The 22,236-nt window shown below is 31.8% G+C and overlaps 4 protein-coding genes across 5 annotated transcripts; 3 read left to right on the top strand and 1 right to left on the bottom strand.

Annotated features, from left to right (window-relative positions):
- On the top strand, positions 6,212-8,508 carry LOC18607584 (pentatricopeptide repeat-containing protein At2g21090). Its single transcript, XM_018114664.1, has one exon. It carries the CDS (start codon positions 6,389-6,391, stop codon positions 8,219-8,221), a length of 1,833 nt encoding a protein of 610 aa, XP_017970153.1. The 5' UTR covers positions 6,212-6,388; the 3' UTR covers positions 8,222-8,508.
- On the top strand, positions 10,576-11,926 carry LOC18607583. The gene has a single exon (XM_007041836.2). The coding sequence runs from the start codon at positions 10,785-10,787 to the stop codon at positions 11,739-11,741; it is 957 nt and encodes a 318-aa protein (XP_007041898.2). The 5' UTR covers positions 10,576-10,784; the 3' UTR covers positions 11,742-11,926.
- Positions 12,548-16,829, bottom strand: LOC18607582 (methyltransferase-like protein 16 homolog). 2 transcript variants are annotated; one of them, XM_007041833.2, is made up of 8 exons: positions 15,902-16,730; positions 15,615-15,820; positions 15,080-15,503; positions 14,787-14,994; positions 14,173-14,280; positions 13,962-14,081; positions 13,811-13,880; positions 12,548-12,899 (listed from the first exon to the last, which is right to left on the bottom strand). In XM_007041833.2, the coding sequence occupies exons 1-8, from the start codon at positions 16,126-16,128 to the stop codon at positions 12,814-12,816; spliced, it is 1,449 nt and encodes a 482-aa protein (XP_007041895.2). In that variant the 5' UTR covers positions 16,129-16,730; the 3' UTR covers positions 12,548-12,813. The 2 variants fall into 2 exon arrangements, with proteins under 2 accessions (XP_007041895.2, XP_017972019.1); XM_018116530.1 differs by lacking the exons at positions 12,548-12,899; positions 13,811-13,880 and having other exon boundaries at positions 14,008-14,100; positions 15,902-16,829.
- Positions 18,404-18,745, top strand: LOC18607581 (chaperone protein dnaJ 11, chloroplastic). The gene has a single exon (XM_007041832.2). The coding sequence runs from the start codon at positions 18,404-18,406 to the stop codon at positions 18,743-18,745; it is 342 nt and encodes a 113-aa protein (XP_007041894.2).

Below are 22,236 nucleotides of genomic sequence, written 5' to 3'. Positions count from 1 at the left end.
TCAATAAATAAAATTATTACTTGTTGTAACTTAGGATAGTGATTATATGATATTAATTATAAATAATAATTTTTAATATTAAATTTTAGTTTTATATATTTATTTTTATTTATAAATTATTTATAATTAATGCAATACTTATTAAATTCATTAGTTATTCTAAATATGATTTTAAATTTTAAATTTTTTAGTTAAATTTCATTTATTAATTAAATAATATACATAAAATTTATTTTATTTTTATTTTTTATTTTGGGTTTAGGTTTGGATTTAAATTTTCTATACATATTAATAATTGTGGTGAGTAGGATATGAATACTTAAATTTTAATGAAATTCATTTTCAAATACCGTAAAATTAATTTAAACTATAATAATATTTTATGTTATATTATAATTTCAACTCTTATCCAAACGTTCATTTGTTAGTTAACTGATGTATTTTTTATTTTTATTTATTCTATTTCATACAATTGGTCGGTCATATATGTTTAAAATTACCTTTGAAAAAAACATGTTTAAAATTATTTAATTATAATAGTAATTTCTATTTAGATAAATCTATAAAAAGAATAAAATTCCATTCAAACTTGAAGCTATATGTTGATAGTAATTATATTTAGATAAGTAAGCATCGATTTTTTTTATTTTAGTTGGGTAATAGTACTTTTTGTTATTATTTTGATACACATATCTCAAGATTTTAAAATTATTTATTTTAACTAAATATTATTTTAAAATATAAAAAACTATATATTACTTTTTTAAAGAGGGAAATATGACTTTTTTACTTTTATTCTTATACATCTGCATCTATTTTAATAATATTTATTTCAACTTTATATAGTTTTATCCTTATTCTTATATATTTATGTTAAAATTTAAAAAAAAAGTCTCAGTTTAACATTAATATTTTCATTTTTAATGTAAGGATATTTCTAGCAAATTTGAGAGGATAAAAATTAATTTACATTATGTTTATAAAAAAACTAAATATTGATTTTTTTTTGTTTGTGTAATATGATTTTTTTACTTTTGTTCTTATAAATTTACATCAAGATTTTTAAAAGGCTAGTTTCAACTATTAGTATTTTTATTCTTATCCTCATACATTCTTGTTAAAATTAAAAATATATATTATTATTGTAACATAAATTTTTTAAATATTTTATGTAAGAATTTTTAAGGTTTGAAATAATAAAAATTTCTTAAAATTTTTATAAAAAATATTTAGTATTGATTTTATTTTTAATTTGAGTTTGTTTGACCTTTTACTTTTAATCTTATATATTCGCATCAAAATTTTGACAAAACTAATTTCAATTAGAAGTAATTTTATTTTTATTCTCATACATTTATGTTAAAATTAAAAAATATTATCTTTTTAACATTAATATGTTAAATGTTTTATGTAAAAATTCTTACGAACTAGTTTGAGAAGACACAAATTTCTTACAAATATTTTTAGAAAAACTTAATATTGATTTTGTTTTTCATATTTGTTTGTCGTATATGAGTTTTTACTATTATACTTCTACATTTAAGTCAAGTTATTAAAAAGGTTAGTTTCAACTATAAGCGTTTTATCTTATTCTCCATTTAAGTTAGAATTATTTTTTTTAACATTAACATTTTAAATATTTTATGTAAGAATTTTTCAGAAATACTTTTAAAATATACAAGTATTTTAAAATTAAAAAAAAAACTTAAAATTGAGTTTATTTTTGCTTTTAATTTGTCGAACATGACTTTTTTCCATTACTTTTATACATTTACATCAAAATTTTAAGAATGCGAATTTCAAATATTGGTATTTGCATCCTTATTCTTATACATTTACTTTAAAATTTAAAAAACGTTACTTTTTTAAAAATTAATATTTTAAATATATTATGTATACAAATTCTTTACAGATCATTTTATAAAACTTAATATTGATTTTGTTTTTTTTTTTTTCAGATTGTCATATATGACTTTTTACTTTTATTCTCATACATTTATGCTAATATTTTAAAAATACTAATCTCAACTATTAATATTTTTATTTTTATTTTTATTCTCATACATTTACATTAAAATTTAAAATATTACTTTTAACAATAAAGTTTTTAATTTATTCTGTAAGAAGAGAATACAAATTAATTTAAAATCTTTTACAAAAATAAAACCTAATAATTTGGTTGTGTTCCAACTTTTTGCTTTTATTTTTGTACATGTAGATTAATATTTGAAAAAGGCTTATTTTAACTATACATATTTATTTCGTTATTTCCATGTATTTACATTAAAATTTAAAAATTATTGCATTTTTAACATTTAATTTTGAAATTTTTATATAATAACTCTTGTTAGCTAGTTTTAAGTAGATATATTAAAATTTAAAAATTGTTGCTATTTTAACATTTAAATTTTAAACTGTTATGTAATAACTTTTGTTAGCTAGTTTTAAGTAGATAAAGATTACTTTAAAATCTTGTAAAAAACATATTGATTTTTTATTTTAATTTGTTTAACCTGATTTTTTACTGTTATTATTATATATTTAGGTCAAGATTTTAGGAAAGTTATAGGCATAATATCCAAAAAAAACCTTTAAACTATTTAAAAAAATTTAAATAAGTTTTTATATTTTTCTTACAGTCAGTCAAACCTTTGTACTTTTATTTTGTGTCAAATAAGTTTTTATACTTTTATTTTAAGTCAAATAAACATTTATAACTAATTATTAACTTAGTAAAAATATCATTTATCATTTTATATCGCATGACACTGATATAACATCCTAACATATTATAATTGATGATAACATGACATACTAATTAGGTATGATAACATGACCATGCGACATTTTTCACCCTCTATATTAACATCATATCTCTATTATGTGAATATAAAATAACAAGTAATATTTTGACCAATGAAAATTAGTTAATCATTATTCATAAGGATTTATTTGACTCAAAATAAAAAAATAAAGGTTTGATTGAAAACAATAAAAAAATAAGAACTTATTTGAATTTTTTTGAATAGTTTAGAATCTTATTTGAGCATTATGCCAAAGTTATATTCAATTTTATATTTTTTTTATCTTTATTCTCACACATTTATTTTAAAATTTTTAAAAAATTACTCTTTTAATATTAAATATTTGGACAAGTAAATATTGATTTTTTTTAATTTTTGTTTGGGTATAGTACTTATTACCATTATCAATATTTTAAAAAATGTAATTATAATTTTATGTAATTTTATCATTATTCTCACACATTTATATTTAAATTTTTTAAGAAATTACTTTTTTAACAATATCTTCCTAAACTACCATCAGTTTCTTAGCAGTGGCAAGTTATGTAATAGCTTTTTGGTTTGTGTGTCTTTTAACTTCATGATAACAGAGTTGTCTACTCCACCGGTATATATTACGTTTTATTTCTTGGAAGGATATCGACTCCACCAATATAAAATGTGCTTTATTTCTTGGGAGGGTATGACATGCTTATTTTGGCAATGACCTCAACTTAAGCCGAACTTGATTATGCAATTCTTTCTCTACTATTTTGCATATTCTCAACCTTTATACCAGTAACGAACAATGATGAAATAAATCTCATTACAGACAGTAAAAGAATTTGACAAGAGAGCAATAATTTACTTATTTTTAAGTATGTTGAGACCTTGCGTATTCTTTTAGTGATTTACGTCATTTTGCTTTCAAAATATTTAATTGGTCCACATTGTCTTCTCATGTTGTCTAAAGAAAATTAGACGATTTATATTCTACCATGAAATACCATAATCTTGACATTCTAACCAGTCAACGATTATTTACTCCAAGATTATCATTATAGACGTGGCAATTATTGATTATGCAATTTTTATCACTAATGTTCTACTTGTTCTTTACTGAAATGTTGGTAATGAGTAGTGACTATGTCAATTGTAAAGGATAATGACTTATGTACTTCTCCAAATTAAGTTTATCAATCCCCTTAACTTTTTTTTCACCATTTGCTTGATTCTACTTCCCAAATATGCAACTGGTTTTAAGCTATTTACCACACTGACTAAATTTGTTTTATTTATCTCACCAAGCAAAATATGTGGTCACAAAGCTATTTAGAAAAATACAAAAATAATGTGGGAATGTTGTATGTATTGCTTATAAATTTAATGTTACAAATGACAGAAACTCTTTATATCATGCGACTTTAAGCTATTTACCCCACTTTGAGTGTACCTAAATCGACTTTATTTAACTCACCAAGGAATCACTCACTCGCATTTAGATATCTTCTCGAGCAAAACACAAAGAATAAAGTGTGAATGCGGTATATATTGCTTATGAACTCAATGTTATGTAAAGGAGAGGAAACTCTTTTATTTATAGGGAATGCATGGTTATGATTAAACCCAGTGGCTGGCTCTTGCAATAATTCTAGAACATTATATTATTAGAGTTTTTCGAAGGTTACTTAACGCCTGTAAAAGTGTGCTACTAAGGCAACTTCACATGACCTTCTTATATAGTGTCGTTATATATTAATTTCGAAATAATTCAATAACCATTTATATTCTTCTTGTCAAAAATTAATTTCATTCATTAAGGAACTTGTACACAGAATATTAGTTTTTGTTTAAACTATTACTTTTTGTCATGGTGACTTTGGGTTTTCTTTTATCTATTTTTAGATTATAATTATATGTTGAGCATATATAGAATTTCACATGACACAAAGAACTAAAATTAATAAAGTGTGCATTAACCAAATTTGCATTTACATGTAAAGGTTTGTTTCACGTGCAAAATATATCATATTAACTTAAATATTATTACTTTTTTTACGTTAACGTAAAAATTTTTGAAAATAAAGCAATTCAATAAAAACTTTAACACATTCTCTTTTTTTTTTCTAGTATAAACTTTAACACTTGTTTATTTATCATATAAATACATTATTTATGGAGATCTTTTTAATCAAATTATAATTTTTATTTATCAATTGGATAAATCTCATTAATATTTATAATTAAAAATATTTAAAATGATAATTTAGAAATATAATTAATAAAAATTTAATCAATATTCATGTTTTTGCATCATTCTCTATCAATTGCACTTATGTTTATTAAATCAAGATATGTACGGTGTATTAAAATTTTATTTTTTTATATCGAGTTTCATATCATATTGTAACATATTTCATTATAATATATATCTTAAATAAGATATGTATTTTGAATGTTAATTAATTGATTAAAGATTAAAACATAATAAAATAAGCTATGTATATTTAATAGTACTTTATTGATTAAAAATTCAAAAGGAAAATTCAATTTTTTCCTAGCATTTTTGTTGTCTAAACTCATAAACTACTGTTATATTTTAATCTTTTAGTGTTTGACATTTGGGCTTTGTTGGATTCATAGTCGTTACCAGTACTAGTTATGATAGCCAGACCCATATTGGGGTCTAAGGAGGAAGAAATTAAGATTAACCATTTTTTTAAAATCTCAAACACTTAAAATAGGAAAACTCTTACCATCCAAGAAAGAATTTAAATAATAATCATACAACTTTAATAATCATCATTATATCATATAACTTTCCCACAAGTAAACTGCTTTCTTTTTTAAAAGCAATGGTAGATGTGCTTTAATGTTCAATTGCTTATACATAGGATTTTCCATAGAATGGAATTATTCAAAGTCACCAATTAATGAACCAATTTTGGATTTGATTCAAGGTATCATTAGGAACATGGTTTAAAGTTTTTAGACCAACGCTAGCTATTGGAATTGCTGTTTGCATCTTTGGGTTTACGTAGCTCATCTGATAAGTATTTCATTTGATTCAATAGTGATGCCATCATCAATTAACTATCCGTTCTTAATAAATTAATTATTTGTAACTTATTAAGAACATAAACACATTATATATGAATATCTTTTTAATGAAAGTAGAATTTTTATTTATAAATTGGATAAATTTTATTAATATTTATAATTAAAAATATTTAAAATGACAATTTAAAAAATAATAAACAACACTTTAACTAATATTCGTGAATATATATATTATTATACTATATAAATAGAATTATAAATATAGGATTTGATTATCTATTTAAAAAAATTAAATCATAAAATTTATATTCCTAAGTATAAATTCAAAAATTTGAACGAAGTTTAGATTTGATTTCCAAAGTCTTAGAACTTGTATCCGGTAAGAAATAGAGATCCAAATGGATCAATTCCCACAAAATGGCAAACTCCAAAATTTGCCCGGTAAACACATCCTTCACCGTAATGCCTTGTCGGAGCTAACCTGACATGAAAACAAAAGAATCACTTGTTTCCTCTTCCAATTTCTCACATGGTTTCTCTCTCCAATGCCCTCACTCTCTCCCCCACTTCGTCCAAATCCTAGAAACCGGTTCTCCAAGAAACCCCCTTGTCTGATAAAATCCTTTCTCAATCTCACTTCTCGAGGCCACCTTTCCCAAGCAATCTCTTCTCTCGAGTTGTTAACAAGAAAGGGCATTCGCTTACCTTCTCAAACTCTAGCTTCTCTCTTACAACAATGCGCAAAAACCAAGTCTCTCAAAGAAGGCAAATTTCTACACCTTCATTTAAAACTAACCGGACTCAAAAGCCCCAACACTTTTTTATCCAATCATTTGATCAATATGTATTCTAACTGCGGCGATTATATCGGCGCTCGTAGAGTGTTCGATAAAATGGGTGGTAGAAATTTATATTCTTTTAATAATATGTTATCTGGGTATGCTAAATTGGGCATGATAAAGCCTGCTAGGAAGTTGTTTGATCAAATGCCTGAAAGGGATGTCGTTTCGTGGAATACTATGGTGATTGCTTACGCGCAAAGCGGGTTTTTTGAGGAAGCGCTGAGGTTTTACAAGGAGTTAAGGAATTTGTGTATTGGATACAATGAGTTTAGTTTTGCTGGTGTTTTGACTGTTTGTGTTAAGTTGAGGGAATTGCAGCTTACTAGACAGGTTCATGGGCAGGTTCTCGTTTCTGGGTTTTTGTCAAATTTGGTGATTTCGAGTTCTGTTGTTGATGGTTATGTGAAGTGTGGGATGATGGGGGAGTCTAGGAGGTTGTTTGATGAGATGAAAGTGAAGGATGTTCTTGCTTGGACGACTTTGGTTTCAGGGTATTCTCAATGGGGAGATATGGAATCAGCTAATGATTTGTTCGATAAGATGCCTCAGAAAAATCCTGTTTCTTGGACAGCTTTGATCTCGGGGTATGCTAGAAATGGTATGGGGAATAAGGCGCTTGAATTGTTTACAAGGATGATGGTGTGTCGAGTTAGACCTGATCAGTTTACGTTTAGTAGTTGTCTATGTGCTTGTGCTAGTGTAGCTTCACTTACACATGGTAAACAAATACATGCCTGTTTGATACGAACTAATTTTAGGCCAAACATGATAGTCATCAGTTCTCTCATTGATATGTATTCAAAATGTGGCAGTCTCAAAGCCAGCAAACGGATTTTTGATCTAACGGATAATAAGCAGGATCCTGTACTATGGAACACAATGATTTCTGCGTTGGCACAGCATGGGTATGGTGAAGAGGCAGTGAAAATGTTTGATGACATGGTAAAACAAGGGGTGAAGCCAGATAGGACCACTTTTCTTGTTATTGTCAATGCATGTAGCCACTCTGGTCTTGTTCAGGAAGGAATTAGGTATTTTGAATGCATTTCGTCTAATTATGGCATAATTCCTGATCAACAGCATTATGCATGTTTAATTGATCTCTTGGGTCGAGCTGGTTGTTTCGACCAGTTGATGAACCATCTGGAAAAGATGCCATGTAAGCCTGATAGCCGGGTTTGGAATGCATTACTTGGTGTTTCTAGAATCCATGGAAATATAGAACTGGGAAAAAAAGCAGCTGAGCAACTTATTGAGTTGGAGCCTCAGTCCTCTGCAGCATATGTATTGCTTTCAAGTATATATGGCGCGCTTGGGAAGTGGGAATTGGTTGAGAAGGTGAGACACCTTATGAATAAAAGACAAGTTAGGAAAGAGGTAGCTCTTAGTTGGATAGAACTTGAAAATAAAGTGCACACTTTCACTGTATCAGATACCTTGCACCCTTTGAAAGGAGCAATATACTCAATCTTGGATCAGTTAGCTGGTCAGCTGGATGAAGATGCTTCATTGTTTGAGATTGAAAGTACAAGTTAGCCACTTTCATCTTTGCTGGGATTATTTTCTGGGAGACCTGCAATAATCAGTTTTTCTTTTTTTTTTCTGTCTGTATCATTTATCCTTCAGCCTTTTTGTATTGGAGGCAATTTTAGCATCAAAGGTTTAATTGATTAGATTCTGTAGAGTTGAATCTTTCACAATGACATTCGTATGTCTATTGAGGTTTCATTCCAAATGTCTAGATTGTTCACAACGGGCAAGATGTTATGCTTCCTTGTAAGCAATTGTTTCATCCAAGTGTTAATTGAAAAAAACTTGGTATACTGTCTTTTTCCATGTTGCATTATTTTTTGGCACACGTTTGTTCACAAATGAAGAGATTCTGCTGCATTATTTGGATTTGTTCATAATTGTCAAAGGTCAGATGCAAATACTCTCTTTGCAAAGTTTCAGGCAGCATTGCGTTTCCATACAAATTAAATGGGCCAATTGCAATTCATCCGGTGGACTTAAGATCAAGCGCTTAAACAGAGGCATGGGCTCACTGAGGCTTTCCTTCGTTTCACCTAGTTTTCTACACATTAGATGGTCTACCTTCACTAACTCTCCTCCCGCAAATCTGCAGGCTTGCAGGCACCTCCCTAAATATTCTTTTGAACAGGCATGGGCTCACTGAGTAGTCTTAATCCCAGATACAATTTGTATAACATTTTTATTACTGATTTTCATGTTGCCATATGTATATTCCTGTTGAAGTTGGGCAATGTTGAAGAAGCGGTTCTCTTTTTCTTTTTAACATTGCTGAACGCATTACACTGAGGTTTTCCTTCTTTTTCCCCTGTTGTTTCACACGTTATATAAGCAACTGCCTCATGATTTCTTAAATCTATTATTTATGTGGTAGGGACAAAATGAGGATGAGCTGATGAACATGATAGCAATTCTGTTGTCTATATTAAGTTGATTAGAAACATAACTTATTTACTTTGTTTTATCGAATTCTTGGAATAGTTGATTTCAAATTATCAATGACTGTAGCTTTTGATTTGTCCTGAGGCACCCTGGTTTTGCAAAAATGTATGTTGCTACTTAACCAAATCTGATATCAGGTTGAGTTCTGACAACTAATTATGTTCAGTCACAGTTAAATGGTTCTGCAAAGCAGAGATTCACTGGATGAAGTTCCCATTCTGCCTTTAGATCTTCATATCCATCTGTTTTGGTCATTTCTTGCTGCAAATTTGTTGGCCCTTTGTGACGTAAATACCATAATTTCACATTCCCTGGCAGCTGAGTGTATGCTGAGGAATAAATTAAACACTCTTTATCGTCAAGTCAAACACCTCAACTGCAGGCTTGAGCTCTCGTGGAAGCCTGGTATTCTCTTTTTACCTTATTCCCTTTGTTCCACATTACAAATATTAAAGTTATAGAGTTCCTCATAGCCGTTGATTTATTGAAGCTAGCCTCTTATATCTTATGACAATCTCATGCTTAATTTTTTTGTTATTCATTGTAGCAATCCAGCTTGAAATTACTAACATTCTATAATCACTGAAGCTTAGTCTACAGATCATCTGTGCACATGGTAGGCCCCTTCCATCTTCATTGTGTGCTCCACGTTATTCAATGAGGTTATATAATCATCCATTGGGGGCCATCTTTCTTGGTGCTCCAATGGCCATCCAGCTGGTTTGTTAAGCATCTTTTTGCAGGTTCTTCATTCTTTCTATAATGAAGCAGGCTGGTCTTTTTGGAGCAGAACCTTTTTGCTTACCATATCAAAAGTATATGTGAAAAGGAATAGGAGCGTTGGGTCCTTCGGACAGGAAGGGGATATTTCCCGGTTAGAGGGGCCAAGTCAACTAATGAGGGCATATTCTATGGCTGGTAATAACATCTGTTTTACTGTGGCTACTCATTGATCATTGAAGAGTGAATTGATTAAAGCTTAAGCTCTGGCTAGCAAGCGTTACTTTAATGGAAAGAAAGGATTAATAATTTAGGTGCTTTCGCTTTCCGAAGTGGTTGAACCAGAAATGGAATATGGACGAATGGGATATGCTTTCATCAGAGAGAAGTGTGGCTTCTATTGCCTAAGTGCCAGCTCATTCGGCCCACTGATCACGACCCCTCATTCAACTCGTGGACTTAGCAAAAATCAGAAGGATTGAGCCTATTAAAAAAAAAAAACAAAGTTTAGACAATGTTGGATAGCCATACAGGTGGACGAATCCAAGAGATAAAACCAATAATGCAATGAAAATCAAAGCGGCCCACCAAGACTAAAGACAGTTTTCGAGTCCTGTGTGAAACCAAAATATCAAAGATAATTGAGAGGAAAAGAAATTATAGAAAAACGTTGAGAAATCTGTCTCTCTATCAGTTTTATTATCTAGAATACAAGAAGGCCGACCCTACAATAAATTAGCTATCTGACAATATAATGCTGTATATTCAAGTCCATAAAGAAAAGCTTTTAATTTTCAACTTGAAACAGAAGGAAAACAAGGGAAATATCAAGAAGAAGAGGAGGAGGAGGAGGAGGAAGGATTTAGAGGATTCAGTAATCTTCTTCTGCTTCTACTTTGATTGAAAAATGGGGTCTCATGTGTCTAAACAGATGGAAAGGCGTAAGGCAATCTCGACGGAGAAGAAAACGCTGTGCGACCTTCATGACAGTTGTGGGGAAACATTTCCTGGTAGCGACTACCGTCCTGCAGATAGGAAGAATTGGATGGCTGGCCTCGGTCCGGAGAAGGTTCATATAAACCAGATTGTATGGCCTGGAACTCATGATTCTGCCACCAACAAGATTGGAATACCGTGTATCTCTCGCCCTTTTGCGCAATGCCAGTCTTTGTCCATCTACCAACAGCTTGTTAAAGGCACCAGGGTCCTGGATGTTCGAGTTAATGAGAATCGTCGTGTTTGCCATGGAATCCTGTCGACTTACAGCGTTGACGTTGTGATCAATGATGTAAAGAAGTTCTTGTCAGAGACACAGTCAGAGATCATAATTCTTGAGATCCGCACTGAATTCGGGCACCAGGATCCTCCGGAATTTGACAAGTACTTGGAGGAAAAACTTGGGGAGTTCCTGATCCACCAGGACGATCACGTCTTTGGCAAAACAATTGCTGAATTGTTGCCAAAGAGAATTATCTGCGTTTGGAAACCAAGTAAGTCTCCCAAGCCTAAGGCAGGTTCTCCGTTCTGGAGTGCTAATTATGTGAAGGACAACTGGATAGACACAGATTTACCGTCGACAAAGTTTGATAGCAATTTGAAGCATTTGGGCGAGCAACAACCAGTTTCATCAAGGAAATTCTTTTACAGGGTGGAGAATACAGTCACACCCCAGGCAGATAACCCCGTGTTATGTGTTAAACCAGTGACTGGGCGGATTCATGGATATGCTAGGCTGTTCATTACTCAGTGCTTTTCCAAAGGTTGTGCTGATCGGTTGCAAATTTTCTCTACAGATTTTATTGATGAGGATTTTGTTGATGCTTGTGTTGGCTTTACACACGCCAGGGTTGAAGGGAAGTGTTGATGAATTTGTGAAGTTCATTTTCTTCTCTTTCTGTACAATAATTTGTGATATTTTCTCTTGTAACTAGTTTTCTTCATCCATGGAATTGGCTGTCTAGTCATTTGTTTTCATGTAAATTTATTTGTTTTGTTATGTACTAGTATATGGAAACAACCTTCAAATTTCACTTATTAGCTGGTTGTCATGGCAGCTTTCATAGTTGTTAGCTCAGCGTGATTTTTAACAAATGAGAAGTTCAAAATGGAAAAGGAGGAAAAGTTAAACAAAGTATAATCTCTCTTTAGGCCTATGTGTCTTTGAGGCCCCTCCACCAAATATGTTCTATTTATTATTAGCTGATGTATTAGGAATATATTGGCCTAGACTTATGTAATTTGCTTTTAATTCAATAGATACCCTTTTACCAAAAAAAGGATAAACCCATTAGATTTGTGGATCAGAAAAGCTATGGCCACTCAATCGAAAAGGATGATTGAAAGGGATCCCCATCCTTGAGAGATGATCTCATACTTGATAAATTTGATATCAGTCCCTAATCAAAGGCCAGGCAGTGTTGAAAAGGTGTGACTGAATGCAATTAGTCATTTACCATTCAAAATGACTACCAGTGGTTGCCCTTCCTCGAAGTTTCATTGAGCAGAACATGCCGACAATATTGCAATGGTTGATGAATATTCTCTTTCAATGATGTGTGATTTCGATTAATAAACTGCAAGATAAAGACAAACAAGGGAAATTGCCAAAGAGAAGTTGTCTGGCTGACACCCACTGAAAAATCATTGGATGACCAGTAATGTAGAATGATGCACACTCAATCTTTAAAAATCGAGAATTGCTGCTTGCCATTTTAAAATACAATCTATAATGTTCTTCTAGCCTTTCTTCAGACCAGAAGGTTATACAAATATTCAATTTTTTCACTGTTTTATCCGGTTCAAAATTCCATGGAAGGTAAGACCCCGAAGATCAGATATTGACAGTGTCATGGCAGAACCTGAACTGGATCCTATCCTAAGTATGAGCTTCAAATGTATCAAATCTAAATGCTGCATTGCTGAATAAGGTTTGGAGTCTACAAATAATTGGCGCCAGCCTTTTCTCTACAAAATTTACGTCTCAAAGCATCCTCCAACTGTTGGATTATTGAGGAGAACAATCCTGCAAAAGAAAGAGTGCAAAGCTAGTGATTCTTGATGATATTGAATATGTAGTTTAAATCGTAGAGATGGGAATAGGACAACCAACTTCAAATTATCAAAATGACTAGCCCTTTTAAGCCCACATCAGTTCATTATATTGCATATTCACAACTTCACCAATTGTTTTCAGTAAGCAGCATAAATTTTTATTAATAATCGTATTGCCTAGAGTAATGGTATTTGATGATATCAGAGTAACTATAGATTTTGGATGGTAGATTTAAATCATAGCCACAAAGCCATCAATAAGGAGTGATCTCAAATTAAAAATTCGTCATATTTCTGATTAAAAAGAAACATACAGATACTACCAAGTTAAAAGAACAGACTGGCCAGAAATCAAATAAAATTGAAGATTGATGAAGACGGTATGAAGAAAATCAATAACTTTGTTTATCATAGGACAACTCACATAGATGAGGTGGGAGATAAAATACTCTGTACACGGCCAATATTTGGGTACTAAGGTGAGTTCTCTAGACTTTCTTTTTAACTGAGAAGAATATACTTGGAGAGAAAATTGAGCTAAAATTTCACATTCTGTATCTTGCTAGTAGAGTTTCACATTCTATAACTGGCTACTTGAACTGAACATGATATAAGTATTAGGCCTTGACCTAGACAAGTCTTCTAATCCGGTAAAGGCAATAGGTTCTAAGAACTTTCCTTTCCTCAGTATTTGGTCAACCAATTACAGGAATTATGCAAGTTAATGGTCATATGTTCAACTCATATTTGATAAAATAAAAAATGTTGTGAATGGTCAATTAAGCTGACAGAACACCATCGCAGAACACCATCATATTAGAAATTTTAACACAATCGTAAGAATATTGAATTCTATAAAGATTAGGAGCTCAATAAGTGAACCTGAGAGTGGGCTATCTCTATGCTGTAATGATCCTTTCACAAGAAGTGTGCCTGGGATTTGCTGAAAAACCTGTTAAAAAATTATTGCAATCATGTATAGAGTCTTAATTGCAGACTTATTCTATCAAGCCAAGCAAGGAGGTAACCATACTGAAACACGAAAGGACAGGTTTGAGGATGCCTCTTGCACATCACTGCAACTAGCAACTTCATCGAGATGTTTTACTTCATTGTTCAGGAGAGCATTGCATTGCTCAGTTGATGCAGTAATCTATTAAAATGAGATTTTACTGCATGTAAGCACGAGCAAAATTACAAAAAATCAAAGAGACCTATGATAAGTGAACAGTAATATTTCTTACATCAACTGTAAATGAAGAGGCATTCAATTTACAACATGCACCGCCAGCATGGAAAAAGGATTCAACTGACTGCAATACATGAATGGCACCAAACTGGCGTTGAAGACCCTACAAAAAAGAAAAGTTCAACTGAGAGATTTTACACAACTAGGAAAAGGAAAATGCAACACATGATATAAACATATAGATAAAAGTAAGGCAACAGAAGGCCTAAAGATTTATTTTATATCTCCATACAAGCATCTGTGGGTGCATAATAGATAGAATCAATGTTTGCTTGTGCATGTTTTGACTAATGTGAATATAAATTTGAACCTTGGATTCATTCCAATCTGAAGGTCAGTACATGTATTTCATTTTATGTCTTTTAATATTCTAAGCATCAAAACTCACAACCTTTAGGGTTTGGCTTTGAGTTGTACTATTAAATTTTAAGCTGCATAAAGGTCTAACTTAAAACAGGGCAGAAAATCAAATGTAGGTAATCCATTTAATGCCAATCAACCAAACATAAGAATCATGTAATATCTCCGAATCTTCAACATAAATCCAAATAAGCTTGTAGACAAAAGAAATTTAACACTGTTAAGACAAACTAAAGAAAAGAGCCAAACCTCAAGCATGAAAGAAAGCATATTCTTCTCAGTCACATGAGGTGAAATTATCTTCTTGGCAGGTGGCACAAAGGACCAAGCAAGTCCCCATCGACATGTTTGGCCTTGGACAAACTCAGTTGTTTTGACTATAGTAACTCCGACCTCTCGAAGCTTTGATATTAGGAATTTGAGATTCACTTTCCTTCCAACCATTGAAGTATACCACCTAAGCACAAACTCAAACATAAAGGTTAGCATTATGTGAAGGGAACAACTTAAGCTAAGAGAGATGGAGATGTCAATAATAATACCGGAAGGACAGCTTCAACACAACACTATCGTCAATAATACGAGTAATAAAAGCCTTTTCTCCACCAAGACAAACCATCTCCTCATGAGTCCCACCACAAGAAGTTTTTGGGTTCAATCCCGCTTCCTCAATGCTTTCAAAAAATGGGGGATTGCACATGCAGAAGTCAAACCTCTCCCCATCCCTTACCACATCAAGAAGGATGGGAGGCCCATGATAACTCTTATCTTCACTTGCTGGCATATCTATGGAAGAGGATAGCAAACCTTCTCCTTCCTCAGAATAAACAGACTCACCATTATTTAACCCCTCGGAGGTAGGGGTGTTTGGAGAACATCTAGCATTTCTAATCTCAATTAATTCTGAAATATGTGGATTGCTTTTCACATTTCTCTCAGCCCATTCTAACGCTACATCAGTCATATCTGCAATCAAGTTTAGCAATGTTTATAACAACCCGGAATATCACATGGCACATTGATGGATTATAAATATAGTAACTAAGTAAACGACAGCGGAAAACCAAAAGATGTTACCTGATGCAACGAAACTCCAGCCCAGAAGCGACGCACCAAGAAGAGAGTAGATGCAATTGGCTCCAGTTCCTATATCAAATCCCCTCACATTATCTCCATTGCTGTTAGTTTTGGGAATAATGTCAGAAGAGAGAAGATCTTCTATCCAATGGATGTAGTTGGACCGGTTGGGCACTGTAGGGCAGAGCTGCCCATCAGGAATCCACCTGTCAAAATGCAATTCAAATTGACAAAAAAAAAATTGCAAACCAAAAGCCAATATTTAAGGAACAAGCTGAGGGGTTTACCAGTGGAGGCCATGGTCGTGAAGGAGAAGGACGCGGCTGAGCTCGCGGGTGGCATTGAAGTCGCTCCAGTCGATTCTGGGTCGGCCTTCGCGACTGTAGAAGACGAAGTCTTTAAACGAAGGGTATAAAGAAGCTAAGAGAGCGAAATCGGGAGGGTTGTCGGAGTATTTGTTTCTTGGGTGGATCTTGGGTCTCTCTTCCTTTCTTCTCCTCTTCTTGCTTGGCATTTTTTAGCTCGAAACTTCGAACGACGGATTCGAAACAAAAAAAAAGTTTTTTTCTCTTGACACCCAGAAAAATTATCGAACAATTTTCATTGCCATCAACTTTTTCATGTTTTTTTTTCTTTTAATTGAACCAAAAACACACAACTTCATGAATAACAAATTATCATTATCATCAACAAATTAGCAAAGCTCCGAAAGCATTTTAAATTATCAATACCAAGTTCAAAGTTTCTCAGTATATGCAACCCCGATCATGCCTCTTATCTTATCATCAATGAATAGCCATCATCAATACAATCAAGTGAAGCGAAACTCCGAAACAAGCTGAAAATTAGAGGCTACTAAATTAAAACCCACACCAAAAGAGTCTAAAAAAATTAAAATTGGAGCATCAAATTTTGAAAAAGACCAGAAAAAAAACAAAAAGTGTAGTCAGTTGTTGGCGGGTGGAGAAATTTAGCGACGGTCAGTACAGGTGAAGGCTGCATACAGATGAAGGAGAAGGAATCCAGTCGGCAAGGTTTGAACCGTTGAACCCAGTTTCGGCCGAATCGGATCGAGCCTAAAGAGAAGACTTTAGGCCTATAACCCAAGTTTTTTTTTGGGTGCAAACCTAAGCCATTGACTACCCATGACGATTTATTTTCCCCACAAAGCCCACGAGGAATAATTGGGTTTTTGTGCCAATTGGATGAAATGGTTTTGCAGCCCATTTAAGTACTCATGTTTTTCAATTCTCTTTCTTCAAACTGTAATTTATCAGGGAACACGAAACGGAGAGAGATAACGAAGTCTTGGACCCCTCTTGCAGCCGTAAGGGTAACAGAGCCACTCCAGAGGATGACAAAAATCTAGTTTGAATGGTGGTTATAGACTTGAAATGCCAAGATGCTTTGGAGGATTGTGATAAAGAATATGTAAATTCATTGCCCATAACCGATTCAATCAAGGACATTTAAATCAATCCAAAAACTTTGAAAGCTCTGATAAAACAATCGATTTTATTTTATAAAACAATAGTAGTATTAATAGGTGGTGGGGACTTGGGTTTGGGCTATAGTACAAACGTAACAAGACAAAAAAACCCATACAGATTGAAAGGATGTAGACCCTGTTGATTATGTCTTGTCAGTTGTAAAATCAATCAAAGAGGGAAAGACAAAACCATGAGCAACCTAAAGTGTTCATCAATCGGTTAATGTTTTTTGTTAATATGCCTTGATGACAGATGATTCTGTTAGAATTCCTAGAAAGCTGAGACAAGAAACACGAAATGCTATGGGCAGAAACCCAATTTTGATTGTAAATGATTTGCAGATAAATGTGCAGGCTACTTATATCTCCAGGGAGAGCAGAACAAAAACAGAGTATATATGGACCCGAGGCTGATAGCTTTAGATGTAGTATTAGTTTAATGGATGGTGTTTGCATTTTCAAAATCAAATTTGAAGGAAAACACCCAAAAGATTGACTTTCTGTTACAAAAAAGGATTCATCTTATTCAAATTAAAAGCAAAACAAAAACAAGAAAAGTACAGCTATGATCGCATGCAGAATGACTCAACCATGCATCATTTGATCGTTCCACATGTTAAGACGATTGGATCACAGCTAAGTCCAACTAGTTGATATATAAAAAGGGTCACCTCGACTTGCTACAAAAAGAAAAGGGCCACCTTCAAACCAAAACATTGAGTGAAATTTTCATTTACTGCAATATATAAATATGATCAGAGAAAGGTCTCGAAAGTAAGAAAAGTCTCGGCACATCCAAAAATATCGAAGAAAATTTTTCTTTAAACGTGTTGTTGAATTTTACACTGGAAAAAACTGGATGGAATCCCATGTGAAGCAGTTGACGTCCATCTTGCAATGGCAGAAAACTACAAATCAGTATGTACCACTAAATTTCCTGCATTGATGGGACAGAGATGAAGGTGGGAGTGGGACCAATCACTGAGGGTAAGCCTATCCAAATAACAGTAGGCTGACTCAGCAAGGGGACAGCAGCCTTTGAATAAGGATTTATCAAATCATAATCGTGATCGACCTTGAATCGGTTGCCATTGCTTTTCAAAAAGAAAAATGGGTAGCCACTTATCACATGTCTCACCGCTATATATAAAGCCCACATCCCTTCAAAATCTTTGTTACCTCACAAAAACCATCAGCTTCCTCTGTTTGAAAGTTTTGGCCTTATCACCAAGTCTATTCTTCAGAAAAACCTGAGACAGCCTGGAGAGAAAAAACTTAACCAAGTATCTTGGAACTGAATATGGCTTCATCAACATCACTGTACGAGGTTCTGGGGATTCCGATGAGCTCAAACGGGAACGAAATCAAGGCGGCCTATAGGAGACTAGCAAGAACGTGTCATCCTGATGTTGTGTCCATCAATCAGAAAGAAATGTCCGCTAATCAATTTAGGAAAATCCATGCAGCATACTCTACATTATCAGACCCAGATAAACGTGCAAATTATGACCGGGATCTTTACAGGAGGAACCGGCCCTTTCATTCCTCTCCTCTCACATCTGCAACAAAGGCAGCTGCTTCTGCATACGAGTTTTCAAGTTATTGTAGTCGTAGGAATTGGGAGACTGATCAGTGTTGGTAGTTAGTTCGTGTAATTAATGTACTAATCCACGGAGCAAGATAGGCTTAAGTGTTTTAGAGCTAAGCCTTTTTGTTCTCTATGCAATCCCTATTTCGCTTTGGAAAGAACGAACAGGAGCAAGCTAATCCTGTGTATGCCTGTAAATCGAATTAGTGAATACTTTCTCATGTCTCTGTTTCATTCCAGGCTTCTGCTTGCTAACTATGTTCAACCAATTTTCAAATTGTCTACAAAATCTAGTCGGATTTAGTTACTGTAACACAAAATGACAATGAAAAAGGATAAGTTACCTGTGTGGCGAAAAGCCGGTGATGGAGAGAAAGGCACAGAGCCAATAGTTACGTATCATAAGTAAATATCAACTCCAGCCACATCTACATGTGATCATAATTTTAGTACGGTATTTCTTTATATTTTATGAACCAAGACAAGGGCTATGATTTTTATAATCATTATAGTTCTGCACCAATTCTTCTGGCCTAACTCGTATTCCATAGATCCTGACAGTGAACCCTTGTCAAGGGCTCGGAACATGGCACGACTAAGCTAGTTTGCTGGGGCTAATGCCATTCGGAAACATCGAGCATTGATACAATAGAACAAATTAAAGGGATGTTTCAGTATCTGAAGATTTTGAGCTTTGAGTAGTGACATCAAACATGCACTAGGTGATTGTAACTATGCTAACTAAGAAAATTGGAAGGGACCAGACAAAGAAAGACACTAATACTTTTGCAGCATCCATGGCAGGCAGATAACCTCGGAGTTTAAGAACTCATACGCTTGAGCCAATTGTAAACCTCGAAAGTGGTTATTGATTGTTCTTGTTTAATTAAATTCAACAAAACTAGAGGTATGTATGTCTTCTATAATGTTCACCAGCCAACAGTTTCTCTTTAGATTTCTTTAGACTTTTAGACCCAAAAAGGGAACAAAGAGGTCTTGATATCCTCTTTGATGGAAAACCAAATAGTATAAAAACACATTGACAATTGAAAATCAGGGGGCGGTTCAATAAGTTCAAAAGTTTAAAACGAAATATTCAATGAGATATTCTTTTATTAAAATTAAAAAATTTTTAAATTTTTATTCTTCTAACTTTTTGAGATGTAAAATTTTTATATTTTTTAAATAGTTAATACAAAATCAACAATCAAAATTTTTAATTCAAATAAATCAACTATCACATAAAACAAAGACAATATAATAATATAATATAAATTAAAAATTAAAGTAAAAAAGTCTATAAATATTAGAATAATAGTACATAATTGTTGAATGTTTATTGCAAATTGCAAATGAGGTTCTCGGCTTTATGAAGATAATAACATAATGGACTTCTTGTGTATTTTTTGAAAGAAAATTGAAGTTAAAGGAAGAATGAAGAAAGAGCAAATAAGAAAAAAAAATTCAAAAATAGATATCATACATTGAAAAATAAATAATTGGTTTTATATATAAGAAAAAAATAGTTGTTACAAATCATTAAATATGTTGATTGGAAATAGGAGAAATAAGTGAGAAAAAAATAGTTGTTGGAGATGATTAAATATATATGATCGTTAGTTGATTGGAAATAATATAATATTTTAAAAATTAAAAAATTAAAATTAAAATTTATTAGACACATAATTAAAAAAATAAAAAAATAAATAATTTTATTAATTATTAATTATTTTTATATATTTTGAATAAAATAAATTATATTATAAAATTATAAAACTTCTCCAAATTGAGAGCCTAGAGCCCATGCTTGGGTGACTTTACCCAAGGGCCGGCTCTGTTGAAAACTACAATAGCTAGGGCCTAAAAGTCTAAACCATAAAACAGGTGATTTATTTCCTTCAAATCAATATGCTAGGGCCTAGGTGTCAACTGTAAGAAAAGTGGGATGCACCATTGAACATGACATGTTTGTGAACGACTAGAGACTGACGAATTGAAAGGAACATATTTTGATTTGGAATCTCAATTTTGACTGGCTGTAGCACTGAGTTAAAAACCATATAATATTACTGTGTGTTGTAATTCTGAAAACATGTGATGGGTTGCAATTGGACTAATGGCACGAAGACAAGGGAAGCGTTTGAATTAATGGATTTTTATTCCTTGGTGTGATGTTTGAATTTAGAAATCCAATCCATGTAGTGGTGAAAGTTTACATAAGTAGCTTTCTGATGAAGGTTCGAAAGAGAAAACAATGATCATGTGATTTGATAATTATATCCTAAAGTCTCCGATGACTTATTCAATTATTTTTTAATGGTAATTGATAATTTAGTTTATGCTAATAAGAAAAACATATGTAGGATATTAAGAGTTTTTTTGGCTTAATTTTTTGTTAACTTAAAAGCTATTATTAAGTTTTTATGAAAAATAATAACTTTTAAAATTAAATTAAAACTGTTTAACAAAATAAATTATATAAACTCTAATTTAGGTTAAAATTACCATAAAAAGTATTCATATCATCTTTAATCACCTAATAAACTATAATGTAATGCTTCAAGTTTATATATAATTTCATATGTTAAAATCGAACAAATCAATAAAAAAAAAAGAACAACTTTCAAACTTGTATAATAACAATAGTATTAGATTTTTGTTGATCTAACAAGTAATTGAACCATGATACTTTAATCCTAAAAAAAGAACAGAAAAGAGGAAACAATATATTTAACATTAAAATCTTTTTTGGTGAAAAAGAGAGAAAAACTTTAAATAGTATCTAAATACAGTTTTGAATTTTAGATTTTTTTTGTCTCTTAATCTTTGTAAAAACAAAAAAAAATTTAAATTTTGATATTCTGTTGTTGATTCTTTTGTTTTTTTATTAGTTTTTGTTGAGAGAGAGATAGAGAAGAGAGAAATCATGATTTACGTTGAATAATGGTAATTTGCAGAGAGAAGAATAGGAGAGGGAGATTAATCAAGAGAGGGCTATTTCTTGAAAAATTAATGTGTTTTTTTCAAAAAAAAGAAAAAGGTCATCCTTGAAGTTTCCTTTTAAGTTTCTTTTTTTTTTAATTTTATTCTTAAAAAAATTATTTTTTTTAAACCTTCTTAAAAAATCATGTTTGACCTAACTTTTATTTTTAATAAGTAAATAAACTGAAAAAAAATTAAGCCAAATAAACACTAATAGCATGTTTGGTTGGGGCAATGGCTAGCCATTCCCCTTTTATTTCCAAGAAATTTTGGTTCCTTTGTTTGGTTGAAAAATGATCCAAGGTATAGCCATTCCATAGGAATGGCTATTTTTCAAAATCCTTCAAAACCAAGGAATAGCTAATACCACATTCCCCCATGGTATTAACTATTCAATGATTGAGGAATAAATTCAAAAATTGATAAAGACAAAAATACTTCTTACAAGTTTGAAAAATTACAACTTCATTTGTATAAAATATTATTTTTTTCTCTCTCCTCTTTCTCTCACTTGATTTCAATTTTTAATAAAATATTAATATTAAATTATAAATAAAATATTA

The sequence above is a fragment of the Theobroma cacao genome, chromosome 2, assembly GCF_000208745.1.
Source record: "Theobroma cacao cultivar B97-61/B2 chromosome 2, Criollo_cocoa_genome_V2, whole genome shotgun sequence".
Lineage (NCBI taxonomy): Eukaryota > Viridiplantae > Streptophyta > Magnoliopsida > Malvales > Malvaceae > Theobroma > Theobroma cacao.
This window is presented reverse-complemented; position numbering and strand designations above follow the sequence as displayed.

Excerpts from the sequence above, each read along its gene's own strand:
- LOC18607583 (XM_007041836.2), top strand. The coding sequence starts at position 10,785 with ATGGGGTCTCATGTGTCTAAACAGATGGAAAGGCGTAAGGCAATCTCG.
- LOC18607581 (XM_007041832.2), top strand. The coding sequence starts at position 18,404 with ATGGCTTCATCAACATCACTGTACGAGGTTCTGGGGATTCCGATGAGC.
- LOC18607584 (XM_018114664.1), top strand. The coding sequence starts at position 6,389 with ATGCCCTCACTCTCTCCCCCACTTCGTCCAAATCCTAGAAACCGGTTC.
- LOC18607582 (XM_007041833.2), bottom strand. The coding sequence starts at position 16,128 with ATGCCAAGCAAGAAGAGGAGAAGAAAGGAAGAGAGACCCAAGATCCAC. Across the intron at positions 14,281-14,786 it reads TGCTTTCTTTCATGCTTGAG|GGTCTTCAACGCCAGTTTGG; the intron begins GTTTGGCTCTTT and ends TCTTTTTTGTAG. Across the intron at positions 12,900-13,810 it reads TAGAGATAGCCCACTCTCAG|GATTGTTCTCCTCAATAATC; the intron begins GTTCACTTATTG and ends TTTCTTTTGCAG.